Source organism: Somniosus microcephalus, chromosome 8 (assembly GCF_052327205.1).
Source record: "Somniosus microcephalus isolate GS21.2 chromosome 8, FLI_Smic_1.0, whole genome shotgun sequence".
Classification (NCBI taxonomy): domain Eukaryota; kingdom Metazoa; phylum Chordata; class Chondrichthyes; order Squaliformes; family Somniosidae; genus Somniosus; species Somniosus microcephalus.
This window is the reverse complement of record NC_140994.1, coordinates 194,629,942-194,646,316: the sequence shown is the minus strand read 5'-3', so window position 1 is coordinate 194,646,316 and position 16,375 is coordinate 194,629,942. Positions and strand designations below refer to the sequence as shown.

The 16,375-nt window shown below is 40.5% G+C and overlaps 1 protein-coding gene across 4 annotated transcripts in view; it reads right to left on the bottom strand.

Moving 5' to 3' along the window:
- Window positions 1-16,375, bottom strand: part of LOC147113999 (uncharacterized) — a 74,865-nt gene that overhangs the window by 36,812 nt on the left and 21,678 nt on the right. For all 4 annotated transcript variants that reach the window (XM_085995481.1, XM_085995477.1, XM_085995479.1 and 1 more), the window contains exons 6-9: window positions 11,906-11,937; window positions 9,318-9,443; window positions 5,576-5,704; window positions 520-575 (exon numbers count right to left, since the gene is read on the bottom strand). In XM_085995481.1, the coding sequence (XP_085851607.1) occupies window positions 520-575; window positions 5,576-5,704; window positions 9,318-9,443; window positions 11,906-11,937 (343 nt within the window). The remainder of the gene's footprint in view (window positions 1-519; window positions 576-5,575; window positions 5,705-9,317; window positions 9,444-11,905; window positions 11,938-16,375) is intronic.

Genomic DNA, 16,375 nt, shown 5'->3' with positions numbered 1-16,375 from the left:
GCGGACAGTTTCAATGGCGACTTGGCAGCGTTCGCCATCATCCGGACCATTAAGTTTAAAGGCGAGGTGTGGTTGTGCAACTCACTAGGGCTGCCACGTATGGCTGGAACACTGGTTCACCCCATGATCCGCTGTAGAACTGAGTTGTCAGTTCTACGCCAACATAAGGAGGTGCCTAGCAGCAGCACTTCCCCACAATCAAGCGAGTTAGGGAGAGTTATCACTGTGGCAACAATTTTAATTAAACTGCACCAAGAGCAGGAAAGACTAAAGGCTAGGACCAGGCTGCTTGCAGTTCGTGCTTAACTAGGCGAGGGAAGGAATTGAAAAATATACAACACTGTGTCATTACTGAATAAAAATCTCCAATATATATTTACTATATTAACCCAATGTCCATCTACTTTTAACTTTAATGGTCATAAGTCCAAGGCTAAGAGAGCATTAAAATATTCATTACCTTTAAAATGTGTAATGTGGGTCTGCAAATCTGGATACACACACAAATATTGTATTTACCTGATTTCTGCTTGATTTACTTTATTCAACATTTCTTCAATCTTTGCAGATGGTTTCTGAAAAAAATAATCAACCACCACTGGTTGTAAGTAGTAACAAAATGGCATGATGATGGTTCTAGTGTTCTAGATTGTCATAGATCGATTTTCTGAGTTTCACTTCACTACCTTTGAAAGCCATGGACAAATTTCAGTTTTACATATTCTTGGAAATTTTACATAAGATTATTCATGAGTTGCTTCAAAAGCTGATTGATTAATGAGATGCCACTTCAACTTGTGGCTGCTGCTAGCAGCAATAACAGGCGCCCAAGGAGGTGAATCTGAGGTGTAACCTGGAAGCAGACACTTGAACCGAGTGTAAATGTTTAATTTCCCTGAATGGTAGAGTTGCCCATCAGGGGTAGGGGCAGGTAGCTGGAGCATAGGGATCTGGAGCACCTGGTTGGAGCATGAGTGTTTTGGTTTTCCAGCTGTAACACCAGGAGACTGAAAGTTCATGACAGTTGAAGTTGTACACAGTAGATTGGAAAGAATAGGCTCATGGGGCAAAGTGCCTTTCCTTATTCCACGGATTATGTATCTAGCTTTATTGCACTATATTATGGTTTCACATAACACTATGTAGGCGCAAGGGAATGTTGAATTTGTAATACAGGAAACTTTGTGCTATCCAGAAGTTGAATGTCCGGCAACTTTGATCTAACGGCAGAAATCAGCAGCCGTTTTGGTTAGGTTTTTTTTCTGCTTTTCACAGGCAGGCTCTGGAAAGCGTCTTTGTCGCTTAGCAACAGCTTCAGAGACGCTTCCAAGCTACTGGGCCGAGTGTTTACAAGCTGTTGCTGAGCAACAGTGTTTGTGGTCAGACATGGCAGGCTCTAGAAAGCGTCTCTGTATCTTAGCAACAGCTTCAGGGACGCATCCAAGCCACGGGCCGAGTGTTTACAAGCTGTTGTGTTTGTGGTCAGATACTGCGATGAAAAGCTCCTATCTGATAACATTGACGCTGGTCTATCCGGAGCTTTTAAAAAAACGGCAGTAGCTCGGTCCCATGGGTGCCGGATAGCACAAAGTTTCCTGTACTTTGATTTTTAACAAACTATTTCAAAACTTTCCTTCAACTGGTAAGTTATGTTTTTTCTAGTATTATTGCCATGAAGGGAAATAAACAATTCAGCTTGAATCATTTTCAAGTAGGGTTGTTTTTCATGTATTACCAATTCCCCTAGGATAGTGGCTTTCATATTTTTAACATTGGGAAACCCCTGAAAACATTGACACTCTTTTGGGACCTCCTGAAAGTATTTGCATACTCCCAGGAACCCATGGAAAATACTGATATGCTTCAGGAGACCCTCTGCTTCAAACGGAGAATGTAAATTGGTAAAATACCATCAAGCAAAACACGCTGTAAAAAGTATAACCACTCACAGTAGGAAAACCTAGACTGATCTTAAACGTAAAGAAGAATTAAGATGCCTATCTCAAAAAGTGGGATCTACTGATACCAAATCCAGAACTGTGTGTGGGAATCAGAAGGGATTATTATCCAATTGCGTGACCTCAGAAACTGAGGGTGATAAAATGCTGAACGTGAATCAAATTAAGAACAATTAGCCTGAAGAGGGAAAGTTAAATCCACCAAATGGCACAATAATTATTCATTAGGAATTGAGAACTGGGAGTATGGAATAACACACAGTCAGTTAAATCAGAGACACCTGAAGGAAAAGTGAAAGTGAGAAAGGAAAGTAACTGAGCAAGAAACAGAATGTAGCACGAAGAGTACGTCCACACGCACAAATGCAAGCAGCTCATGAGGGAAACACAAGGTTAAAATTTTACTTCACTAGGGTATGAGTAGGGCAGCACGGTGGCATAGTGGTTAGCACTGTTGCCTCACAGCGCCAGGAACCCGGGTTCGATTCCAGCCTCGGGTGACTGTGTGGAGTTTGCACATTCTCCCCGTGTTTGCGTGGGTTTCCTCCGGGTGCTCCGGTTTCCTCCCACAGTCCAAAGATGTGCGGGTTAGGTTGATTGGCTATGATAAAATTGACCCTTAGTGTTAGGGGGATTAAATACGTGGGGTTACGGGGATAGGGTGGGGTAGGGGTTATGGGGATCGGGTGGGATATGTGTCGGTGCAGGCTCGATGGGCCGAAATGGCCTCTATCTGCACTGTGAGGTTTCTGTGACTGAAATATTCTGCTCTTAATCTCTCAGAACTCAAACAAAACCATGTTCCAGTATAACTTTTAAATAAGATTAGGAGATTATGGAGGCAAGTTGGTTTCTAATACCTGAAATTTTCAGATGTTGGTGCAGTTTAATTAAAATTGTTACAAGACCGACTGATTAATGGCCCAAATCTGTTTGAAATAAGACTTAAAAAGGATTGTTTTGATTAAAAATGTATAGATGTGTCTGGATTTCTGAGTGAAACCTAATGGTCAACTTGCGGATCTGAATATTTTCTTTAACAACGGCAGGTAAATAAATATGTTCCCATACATATCATAATATGTAAATCAATATCTGCATTTAATATGAGGGAGCAGCTCTTTACCTTTAATGTCAATCTGTTGAAGCTGTGAGTTTACATAAGTGAAGGCCAAAAAATACATAAAGCTTAAAAAAAACTGCTTTATTTCTTTTTTCACTAAATATTCTGCAACAGTATTGAGTGTTACCAAAGTAAAATTCAGCGAACATTTGAATTCAGATTTTTTTTAGAACCTCCTTCCAAACTTGAGTAATGGTAATCCTTCTAGAATTTGCCACTATGCACACTCAGGACTCAAAAACAACCATTGCTCATATAAACATAAATAAAGAAATGCAGGTACGGTAACCATTTAGAATAATTACAAAATATAACAGTCTGTTTCAAGTTAAGTTTTCTCTTCAGTTGTGATTCGCTCCCTTATTCTACTTGCTGACTTTTGTTCCAAAACATCAGGTCCTGCATATTACACATATTTTTTCTTTCAGTCACTTAATAAAGAGTGATTACATAGGATATACGGTACAGAAACAGGCCATTCGGCCCAACCTGTCCATGCTTATGCTCCACTCGAGCCTCCTCCCGTCTTTCCTCATCTAAATCTATCAGCGTAACCCTCTATTCCCTTCTCCCTCATATGCTTGTCCAGCCTCCCCTTAAATGCATCTACACTATTCGCTTCAACCACTCCCTTTGGTAGCAAGTTCTACATTCTCACCACTCTTTGGGTAAAGAAGTTTCTTCTGAATTTTCTATTGGATTTCTTGGTGACTATCCATGGCCTCTAGTTATGCTCTTCCCCACAAGTGGAAATATTCTCTCTGTATACACTCTATCAAAACTTTTCATAATTTTAAAAACCTCTATTAGGTAACCCCTCAGCCTTCTTTTTCCAAGAGAAAAGAGGCCCAGCCTGTTCATCCTTTCCTGATATGTGCAGCCTCTCCAGTGCCCCATATCCTTTTTATAATATGGCGGCCAGAACTGCATGCAGTACTCCAAGTGTGGTCTAACCAAGGTTTGATACAGGTTTAGCATAACTCCCCTACTTTTCAATTCTATCCCTCTAAAAATAAACCCTAGTGCTTGGTTTGCTTTTTTTATGGCCTTGTTAACCTGTGACGCAACCTTTGGTGATTTGTGTATTTGTACTCCAGGATCCCTTTGTTCCTCTATCCCACCTAGACTCGCACCCTCCAACTGATAAGTGACCTCCCTATTCTCTCTACCAAAATGTAATACCACAAAATGTGAACAGTTCAAGCTTTATTTTGATATACTTTATACACAAAAGAAATCCAGTTTCTCTTAAATACAGATCTCCTGGGAGGTTTTATCCTCAGCTATTATAGATTTAACACTCCCTCCATCACTCATTGATTCCCCTGCTTTAAGGGATACGAAGCAAATCCCCTGACCGCCCCAGAAAAAAATATAAAGCAAGGCTAGCAATATCCCTACATACCTTCCAAGATGGAAGCAAACAAAAATTCAAAACTCAAATGATTTGGCTGGTTCTCCTGTTTTAAAAAAAACTAGTAGCTGTTGCGGATGGACTTAATGAGTGTTGATTTTCAGTCCTGCTCGTTATTGCTTATTTGTACGTTCTTTACTTGTTCTGTTGTGATTTCTTGCTCTTTACAAATATGAACTTCTGCCAAGTTGACATCAAAATTTGTATGTAGAAAAGTGTGACATGAAGTGTGACAGACAAAATGTGTGCATGTGCAATGTTTTTATATATTACTAGCAGATCTTCCAAGGTATTGCCCATGTTGAGTTAGAGGCTGCACTGTTTTACACCAATAGGAGTGTTTATGCCATGTAAGGAATTATCAGAGCAATTGATTTACATTGACTGAATAAGTCAAATTCCATTTTTATTAAATATATTCTGGGATTTTAACTGATACTTTAGAGATCACTGCATATATAATAGACAAATATGCATTGTATATTTTATGTCTGTAAACATATCTATATATTTTACACCTGCATGCATTTGTTGTCAACTTTTCTATTATAAATTCTTATGTCCACATTTATAATCAAAATTGTCTATGTAAACGTGCCAGACCAATAGGGGGAGGGTATAATTACTGTCTGACAAGTTTTATATTGGCAATTTGTATCATAAATGTGGACATAGGAAATTGTAATTGCAAAAACTGACGAGTGGGCAGAGATGCAAGATTTTTAATATATTTCAGATTAGAAAATCTTCTGTGGCATCGTTCACTGTTGGAGGTGCTATTCTATAAGGGCATGATTATACCATGTAAACACAATGTATAATTCTGCTGCTAACATGTGTGTACCTTCAAGGCTACAAAGTGTAATTGTTAAGTAAACACTGGTTGAATTAAGAACATACTGTAGTTAAGTAAACAGCAGGTGCTTTTATGCAGAATAAATAATTGTAAAAAAAAAAAGCCTGTTCAATGAATCTGAACAGTGTTTTCTATTATTTGGTTTCACACAATTAAAAAATGAAATGAAAATATAATGTTCAAATATTCAGAAATTAGACACACATATGCCTATATTTACTTACCTTTAACAATGGCTGAATCTGAGCGGAGGATATATCTGCAGTCAGTAGTCTACCATAGAACAAAGGCTTCTTCTTGAAATGCTCAATTAGGTTATTACTAGCGATCTCAGAATCCATTTTCAGGAATGCCTATTCATTACATTATGGACATAATCATTATAAAACAATTGACAGATGAACTACAATTATTTACCATTTATAACAGCAAAAACATTAAAAGTTGTATTACCTGCTGTATTTCCTCATTCACTGAATGCAACCTATCCTCCACATACCTAAAAATTAGGCCTATTCACTCAATAATAATCATAGCAGCTTAGTCACTTAAGACTTTTCAATGTGGTACCCTCACACACATCATTAAATTATCAACAACATCCTCTATGGTTTCTCTCAACCGTATGTTTAACATGAAACGTATGAGAAACACTGTAATCTTTTTTACCGACCTGTTGTCAGTGCTGGAGCAGTTAGCAAGAGGAAGGAGTGCGCCATGATCAGCTTGTACTGATCAGATGGCCTGTAATGTAGATGCAGTGAACCAAATACGTACAGGAAACTTTGTGCTATCCGGCACCAACGGGACTGAGCTGCTGCCGTACACTCCAGAGCTAATGTTGAAACATGCGGAGATTTTCATCTCCGTATGAATCAACAAACCCTGTTGCCTCTAAACAGTTGGCAAGCGTCTCTGTAGCGTCTGTAGCTGAAGCTGTTGCTTAGCTACAGACCTTGCACAGCTTGACTGTTCAAAAAAAGCAAAGAAAAGAATAAAAAACGGCTCCTGATTTTTGCCGGTGGCTCCAGCTTGCCGGACGGTTAGCCTACGGATAACTCAAAGTTTCCTGTAATACTCTTCCCCATCTGTGTAATTTTTTGTGTTAGGACTTTAAGCGCAACTGTTACGAGATCTTTAAACTTTACATGTACTAGGTCGTGAACTTTTTGGAGACATCTAAAGCTCAGGCTAATAAACGAGGCCAAGGACCCAGTGGATCTGGCCATTTATCCAATAAAGTTACTGTGAAGATGGTATGAGACTCCATAGGTGGGGAAACAAGGTTTAATTCCCTATGCTGATAATTTCTTAGGATGTAGGGGGACAATAAGTAGAGGCCGTGTACCTGCCTTTAAGGAGAAGGAAAAAACAGAGGTAATCTTGTATGCTTTACGTGCCTCTTGACTGTCAACTAAGAGTAGCAATGGCAAAGGCCTTGGAGCAGGACGCCCATCCATATATAACATATGGCCCAGAGAAAAACTGAAGTAATCACATCTTGCACCATCAGCCAAGGAAAATGATGTAGATGACTAAACTAAAGTGAAAATTCACCAACACTTTTCAAAAATGGATAAAGCTCTCAAAAAGTTTGTTACAGAATAGCTTATTTCATGAAGTGAATTGCAGTGAAGGTAAAAAGCACTAAGTGGTGAAAACCTTTTTTCCTGAAAGAACGAACAAAAAAGCAACATAATTTCTTAAAGGAACAGTACACTTTGATTAGTTCCCTCTACCCAACAACATGCATTTAAGAAACATCCGTCATTACGAAGAACTCTTTACAGGGGTACAGAAGAATGGCAAGCAGGAGATGGAAAAGATTAAAGATGGGGTAGAGACGAAGGCACTGCAGAAATGATATTTTCACCAGGCTTTTGACTAAGGAGAGAGGAATCAAGACAAAGTATTTTTGGGAGATAGTCCCAAATGGAAGGCAGATAGTGTCTGAAAGATCCACTTCCAATAAAGCAGTGTAAACAGTGAAGAAGCGATCCAGAGCTGGTTGAGCTGAAGGTAATAGCTGGGGGCATATAGCGTGAGAAGATCATTCAGATAAGCTGCAGCAAGACCATAGCAGAACTGGAATCAGAAAACTTTGAAATCAACATACTGGGGACAGGGAGACAATCAAAATGAGTAAAGACAAAGTGATGGGGTGTTTGGGACTCTGTGTCAGGGATAATTCAGGCCAGTGTTTAGGAATATTTGGAGCTTGTGAAGGATGTAAGAGCAGAGGCCACTGAAGACATCATTCAAGAAATAAATCCTATAAATAACGAAAGTGGAGAAATGGATTTCAGCAGTACGGTAGAGACACAAGCACCAGTTTCCTGAAGGTGTAAAAATATATTTTGGTGACTGAATGGATGTGGGGTAAGGTGTTCAGCTCTTGAGTCAAGCAGGACTCCGTGGTTGCATGCACTATCAAGTAGCTGGAGCCAAAGGCACAGACATGCTGTATGGATTCAAAAAGGATAGTTTTGGTTACACCAACATTGAGTCTAAGAAATTTTGATTTATCAATAACTTGTTGCTGGACAAGTAGCCGAAGAGCAGAGCAACAGTCTTGGAGTCAAACGTGGCAATGGAAAGGTATGCATGTTGGAACACATGTGAAAGCTGACCTTGTGTTTGTAGATGATGTTGCTGAAGGGTAGCATGTAGATGCTAAATAAGTGCGTACAGAGATAGCCGCCCTGGGCAATACAACAGGTGGCCAAGCAGACATGGGAGAAGAAGCTGTTTAAGGAGATTTGCTGAAAACCAGGACAGAAGAATGAATTGAATTAACGAGTTCATCTTCAGACTCGACTATTCCATTGGCCTCCTGGCCAGTCTTCCATCCTCCACCCGCCATAAACTTCAGCTCATTCAAAACTCTGCTGCCCATATCCTATCTTGCACCATCCTTCTCAACCATCACCAATGTTCCTGTTAAGCTGCGCGGCCATGCAGTGCTCTGGAGGTCCCGTGCAGGCCGCTCAGCGGCTTTTAAATGGAAAAACCGTGCATGCGCGGAAATTTGAATGGGCCGCACAGCCCATTAAAGGAGCCGCGCACCCAAAAAAAATTACCGGGAATATTGCCCATTACCTCTTTGTTCCTTGGCTCCCGGTCCTCCAACGCCTCGAGCTTAAAATTCTCATCCTCATGTTATAATCCCTTCATGGCCTAATCCCTCATCTCTGTGATCTTCTCCAGCCCTACAAACCTTAGAATTCTGCGTTTCTCCAATGCTAGACTCATCCAACCCCATTCCCTTCGCCCCACCATTGGTGGCTGTGCCTTCAGCCACCTAGGTCCTGCATTCTGGAATTCTCTCCCTAAATTTCTCTGCCTCTCCACTTCGTTCTCCTCCTTTAAGGCCCTGCTTAAAACCCAACTCTTTGACCAAGCTCTGTCACCCTTTTAACATCCTTCTTTGGCTCGGTGTCAATTTATGTCCGATTACACTTCTGTGAAGGGCCTTGGGAATGTTTTTTCTACATTGAAGGTACAATACAAGTGGAAGCCATTGTTGTTGTTAAATACTTCGACCAGAGCTTCAAGCAGCTCCAAATGCAGAGTTGGCAAAATTAAGTTTGCAGTCTGTGTTTTGTTTCTCAGAAGTTGAAGGAGGAAATACTGGGAAAAACATAATTTCTATACAAAGTCTCAAAAAATACCTTGGCTGGGTACACTACCAAAATAGATCCCTCATCTGATGATACCGCCTCTCACTGGCACTCGCTACCTGGCGCAGCTCAAATATGGAACTAAGCAGAGTGGGGAAAACGGTGACTTTTAAATACATGGAACTGCATCTTAGTGCTCGAAGGCAGTGCGCTGTGGCATCCTCCAAAGTTAATATGTTTAAATCCATGTGGATCTGATCTGGCAGTTACATAATTTCAAGCTGCACAATGTAGACATAGCTCTTTCTTTGAAATAGTTTGAAAAAAATAAACCAAACTAGATTACCTTTTCCCCCACTTTTAAGTACTTGAGTACTTTTCCAAAAGTAGAACCAAGTCTCACAGTGTCAAAATCTGAAAAACCAGATGAAGGCAGATTGCCGAGGACCACAATCCTATTATGGGGTTCTTTCTAGAGGAAACAATATAAAGAATATTACAATGAGAGACAGATGCATTAAATGCTGAATTTTTCTTTGAGTCTTAAAACCACTAATTTGACACACATTAATGCTGTACATGAATGCTAGATCACCTCTGCAATACCTCATATAGTTCCCAAGCACCAAGAAAATATGAAGTCTTTCCTCAAAGGGAGCAAGGGGTGGAGGGAAACAAAATCACACTGGTCACCTCAAGACCATGATTAACAAAGATCTGGGAACAGGTCACCACTCTTACCTTCTCTGGCAGGAAATAAGTGGAACAGGGTGACCTAAAGAGACCCATGCTAGCATCCCATCATTTGGGATTGGGTTAGCATCACCTGAACTCTCATGCAGCTCCTTCTACAACCCACATCCCAGTGACATGCTCTGAAGGAGAACTTCTTTCTTCAACTTGAATCAAAAATAAAATGGGCAGATGTTTGGAAGACTATGGCCCAGAAATTCGGGTCGGGGGCTTCCTGCGGGTGTAAGCCCCCGACCTGCACTTACCTTGCGCGCCGGCAGTTGAGCTGTAGGGCCCCGTGGAATTCCGCTCCGGGGCCTGGCCCAGCTGCCGGCGCGCTGTGCTTGCATGTCCCAGGGGCGTAGTTAGTGCGATGCGTCCCCTGGGATCACGTGAGCCATGGGCAGCCAATCGGAGGAGGGAAAAGCCCATTCATAAGATTGACAGGTAGACCTGTCAAAACGTATAAATACTACGGGCCCAAAATAGCAGTAAACCTTCAAATAATTTTTTTTTTTTTTTTTAAATCACACTTTTTAAATAAACTATAAATTACATTAAATAACTATTTTAAACAATAATTTAAGTTTTTGAAAAAAATAATTTTATATTAGAACGGGGCTAAAAATAAACTTACCTTGCTTTAAATTATTTAAAAATAATAAATTTGTGGAAAAAATGTTTTTAATTTTAATTAATTGACCACTTACCTTGCAAAAAGCAGGCCTTACGCCTGCTTTTTAAATGTCTAAATCCTGCAGGCTTACCCTCCCAGGAAAACCTGCAAAAAAAACCTAAGTTCAAAGCGCACGCGCAGCCTCCCCTGCGCGCGCGTTCGACCTCTGAACCTCTTCGTTCAGAGGATCGGAAGTGCTGGTTTCCCGCGCATGCGCAGTGCATGCAGGAAATCGGCAATTCCATTCGGCCTACGGGTGAGTACCCCGTGCATACTCACCCGGGGAGAGCTGAATTTCTGGGCCAATGTGATTTTACATTAAAACATATCAATCAGACAAAAAAATTATATAGTGAGAGGAATATGGGAGGCTTTCAGAGCAGAGGTCAGGTTCAGGACTGCATTTCCATTCGGCCTGCATTTTAAAGAAAGAAAGACTTGCATTTATATAGTGCCTTTCATGACCACTGAATGAAGTACTTTTTAAAGTGTAGTCACTGTTGTAATGTAGGAAATGCGACAGCCAATTTGCGCACAGCAAGCTCCCACAAACAGCAATGTGATAAAAACCAGATAATCTGTTGTAGTGATGTTGATTGAGGGAGAAATATTGGCCAGGACACTGGGGATAACTCCCCTGCTCTTCTTTGAAATAGTGCTATGGGATCTTTTATGTCCACCTGAGAGAGCAGACAGGGCCTCGGTTTAACGTATCATCCGAAAGCTAACAGTCTCTTATGAGGGACCTCAGCAAATGCCTTCTGGAAGTCCACATAAATAACATCCTAGACATTCCCCTGTCCACTACTTTAATCACCTCTTCAAAAAATTCAATCAGGTTCATCAGGGATGACCTACACTTTACAAATCCATGCTGACTCTCTCTGATCAGCTGAAAATGTTCACGGTGTTCAATCACTCCATCCTTAATTATAGACTCTAGTAATTTCCCGACAGCAGCCGTTAGGCTAACTGGTCTAGTATTCCCTGGTTTCTCTCATCATTCTTAAATAGTGGGGTGACATGTGTAATTTTTCAATCTATAGGAACAGTTCCTGTATCGAGAGAACTTTGAAAGATCATAGTTAGGGTATCTGCAATGTTCTCACCTATTTCCTTTAAAACCCTGGGATAAAGCCATCTGGTGCTGGGGATTTGTCACTCTTAGTGCCATTACTTTCTTCATTACTGTTAATTTGCTTACGCTAATTTTGTCGAGTCCCCGTCCCTGGTTCAATAACAAGTTTCCTTGGGAAGCTGTCCTCTTCCTCTACTGTAAATACCGACGCCAAGTAATTATTTAACATGTCCACGATTTCCTTATTTTCATTTATATCACCATTGTCAGCTTTTAAGGGGCCAACATTGTTCTTAACCACCCTCTTTTTCCTAATATAATTGTAAAAGTCTTCAACTTCAATACATTCAGACTCTACTGTATTAAATTATATGCCCAATTGTAACTGCTTAAGCAAATATTATACTTTAAAGAATTACATTTCCATTGTAATGAAATGAACACTGACCAGGTTTTCTCGTTTGCTCGGCATAGGAATATCTGAAAAAAAACCAGAAGCATTTCAATGAGGGTTGTGTTTAATGCAGTTATCTTCAGAGATTAACTTAAAGACTTGAAGAATATTAGTACTGGCAGTCAACATTTTCTTGGCCAAAGGACAAACAATTGAATTATAGTTCAACTTCACTCAAAAATCTTTTAGTCAGTTTTCTTTTCCGTGCTTCTTTCATACCTTCTAATACAATACAGTCACTGTAACAGATGATTGTATCATGATTAAATTACAAAGATTAAGGAACATCACACCTGGAGTAAAAAAAATCTATCATTTCACAGCACATAAAAGTGAGCGACATCATACGGCTGGGTTGGAGACAGTATTTGTCACTTTAAACTATTATATCAAGAGAAAACACATTGTAAAAGTACATTGAGTTACTCCAGGTAGACTGCTTGTTGACATTTCCCAGAGAAAGAACGTCCACATGTTCAGAACAGCATAAGTAGCATAGGATCAGATTCTACATAATCTTGACATAGTCTTGACAAAGGGTTTCCACCCGAAACGTTGACTCTATTTTCTCTCCACGGACGTTGCCTGGCCTGCTGAGTTTTTCCAGCATTTTATGTTGTTATTTCTACATAATAGCACTTGCTTTCAACAGAAGCAACATGGGATGGCAGGCAAAATTTTAGCACCACTGAAATAAATTAAGCTTATACAATTATATGCAGAAACAGCAAACGTGATCTTATGTTTGCCTCAGCTACATGCCAAACAAAATAATGTGGATCAACCATCAAAATGTGATGTCCACTACCCTTTGTGTGGAACTATCAAGCAAAATGACCAGTTTAAATGCAAGGATGGTGACACAAGCAGGTCTTCCAAAGATTAAAACAGACACTACCTTTTGAAAAAATGGCTTGATTTTTCAAGTGAAACTAAATACCACTGAATATTCATCAATCACATTTCCTGTCAAAGGCAGATGGTAAGCTGCATTATAAATTCTGCGTAAATTGGGTGAGAAAGCCTGTTAAAGCTGCAAATAAGACAGGAATAGGCACATCACAATAGGTCTTCAAGCTCAACAATTTTATAAACTTTTAGGATGGAAACTCTAGGTGTCAGTTATGGCTCAGTGGGTAGCACTCACACCCGCGTCAGAAGGTTGTGGGTTCATATCCCACTTCAGAGAATCTAGGCTGATACTCCAGGGCAGTACTGTTGATATGCCATCTTCTGGATGAGACGTTAAACCGAGGCCCCATCTTCCCTCTCAGGTGGACGTAAAGATCCGTTGACACTATTCCGAAGAAGAACAGGGGAGTTCTGGCATAAGGTATCACAACAGTATGGGACAGGCTAGATGGACCAGCGGGTGTCTTCTCCTGTCCTACTTTTCCGTATGCAAGTTGCACACCACCCTGGCTTGGACATATACCAACATTCATCACCACTGGGTCAGTATCCTGGAATTCCCTATGTAACATCATTATGTGAGCACTATTACTACAAGAACTGCAGTGGTTCAAGGCAGCAGCCCACTGCCACCTTGTCTGGGCAATAAAGGCAGCTTTGTTAGCATCGCCCACATCCTAAGAACAAATTTTAAAAAAGCAAACAGCCAGATGAAAGGTGGTTTCTAAATCTGGAGCAGGTTTCACATTTCTCCAAGTTATGGAATGTCAGAAAAGAAAGCGGGCTAGTGTCATGGATTTCGGTCACTTGGAACAATCTATGATGGTGCAAATCTTTAAACCTGGAGCTAATATCAACCAGCTGAAGGTGAGCCAAATGGGAGCAAACCAACTGACAGCAAACCAACTGATGTAGGCCTTAATGAGCCAATACAGAACCAACTGAGAATGTCCATTTCTGTCAAAGACTGCACAGAAAATTTATAAAAAGCTTTTGGAAAATTGAAAAACTCAAAGAAAAAAAATTGCTAGTTATTCCTGAAATGATTTCTTACCACACTATACTTATTTATAGCACAGATAAAATGATAAATGGTGACATTTTCTTACTGGTGCGTATGGACAGCAATGATGTGCGCTAGATAACAGGCTGTGAGACAATCCATCTGACAAAATGGCAGCACTATAGTGTGAATTTCATAAAGCATAAAAGTGTCCCTAGGTGATTTTTTCCCCTCATGGAATGATGGCAGTATTTTTTTGTGTGGAGGTTGAACAAATGAAGAACAATTTTGACATCTTAATTCATTCCCTTAAACCCTAATTGAATTTGTAAATATTCTTCAATATGGTGAGACAACCGGTTTAGTAGTCCCGCCCATGCTTGAATGGTAAAATTTGGATTTATAGTTCCAAACCTCACTGCAAAACAACGGAGTGAAAGAGGGGAAAATCACTCACAAACTGAGGAGGGAGGAGAGAGCAAATTGTCAATGAACTGTCAGAGACAAGAGAGGAAAAGATCACTGGTGAAATTAGAATGATGAAAGAAAGGCAAAAGTAAATGTTGAATTGAGGAGATATCTGCCAAAGTTGAGAAGGATGAATAACTGCTGAGCTGCGTAAAGAGGCTAAATTGAAAAGCAGAACCACAAAGATAATAATCTCTGGATTACTACCTGAGCCACGAGCAAATTGGCATAGGGTCAATAAGATCAGAGAGTTGAATGCGTGGCTCAAAGATTGGTGTGGGAGAAATGGGTTTTGAATCATGGAGCACTGGCACCAGTACTGGGGAAAGGAGCTATTCCGTTGGGATGGGCTTCACTTGACCCATGCTGGGACCAGTGTCCTGGCGAATCGAATAACTAGAGCTGAAGATAGGGCTTAAAACTAAATAGTGGGTGGGGGAGGGTTCAGGTGAGGGGAAATTTAGAAAGTTAGAAAGGACAAGGCAATAGTGCAGGGTAGCAATAGGGGTAGTGATAACCAGAGTGTGACAGGAAGGGACAGAGCATACAAACATAGAGTGCACCAGAAAATAGGGTCAGAGTAGGGAAAAATGGAAAAAGACAAAATTAAAGGCTCTTTATCTGAATGCATGCAGCATTCGTAACAATATAGATGAATTGACGGCACAATTGGAAATAAATGGGTATGATCTGAAGCCATTACAGAGACATGGTTGCAAGGTGGCCAAGACTGGGAACTGAATATTCAGGGGTATTTGACATTTCGGAAGGATAGGCAGAAAGGAAAAAGAGGTGGGGTAGCTCTGTTAATAAATGATGAGATCAGTACAGTAGTGAGAAATGATCTTGGCTCGGAAGATCAAGATGTAGAATCAGTTTGGGTAGAGATAAGAAATAGTAAGGGAAAGAAGTCACTGGTGGGAGTAGTCTATAGGCCCCCTAATAGTAACTACACTGTAGGACAGAGTATAAATCAAGAAATAATGGGGGCTTGTAAGAAAGGTACTGCAATAATCATGGGCGATTTTAATCTTCATATAGATTGGACAAATCAAATTGGCAAAGGTAGTCTTGAGGATGAGTTCATAGAGTGTATTCAGGACAGTTTCTTAAAAAAATATGTTGTGGAACCAAACAGGGAACAGGCTATTTTAGATCTGGTAATGTGTAATGAGGCAGGATTAATTAATGATCTCATAGTAAAGGATCCTCTTGGGAAGAGTGATCATAACATGATAGAATTTCACATTCAGTTTGAGGATTTCACATTCAGTTTGAGGGTGAGAAACTTGGGCCTGAAACTAGTGTCTTAAACTTAAATAAAGGCAATTACAAGGGTATGAAGACAGAGTTGGCTAAAGTGGACTGGGAAAATAGATTAAAAGGTAAGACGGTAGATAAACAGTGGCAGACATTTAAAGAGATATTTCATAACTCTGAACAAAGATATATTCCAGTGAGTTAGAAAGACTCTACAAGAAGAATTAACCATCCGTGGCTAACTAAGGAAGTTAAGGATGGTATCCACGTGATATCAAGAAACGACTAAGTGCACTGGATACAGCAAAGGCTATGCGCCCCGACAACGTCCCGGCTGTCATGCTGAAGACTTGTGCTCCAGAACTAGCCAAGCTGTTCCAGTACAGCTACAACACTGGCATCTATCCGATGATGTGGAAAACTGCCCAGGTATGTCCTGTCCACAAAAAGCAGGACAAATCCAATCCGGCCAATTACCGCCCCATTAGTCTACTCTCAATTATCAAGTGATGGAAGGTGTCATCGACACAGCGGCACTTACTCACCAAAAACCTGTTCACTGGCTGGAGTCATACCTAGCACAAAGGAAGATGGGTGTGGTGGTTGAAGGTCAATCATCACATTCCCAGGACATCACTGCAGGAGTTCCTCAGGGCAGTGTCCTAGGCCCAACCATCTTCAGCTGCTTCATCAATGACCTTCCCTCCAACATAAGGTCAGAAATGGGGATGTTTGCTGATGACTGCACAGTGTTCAGTGCCATTCACAACTACTCAGATAATGAAGCAGTCCATGCCCGCATGCAACAAGACCTGGACGAC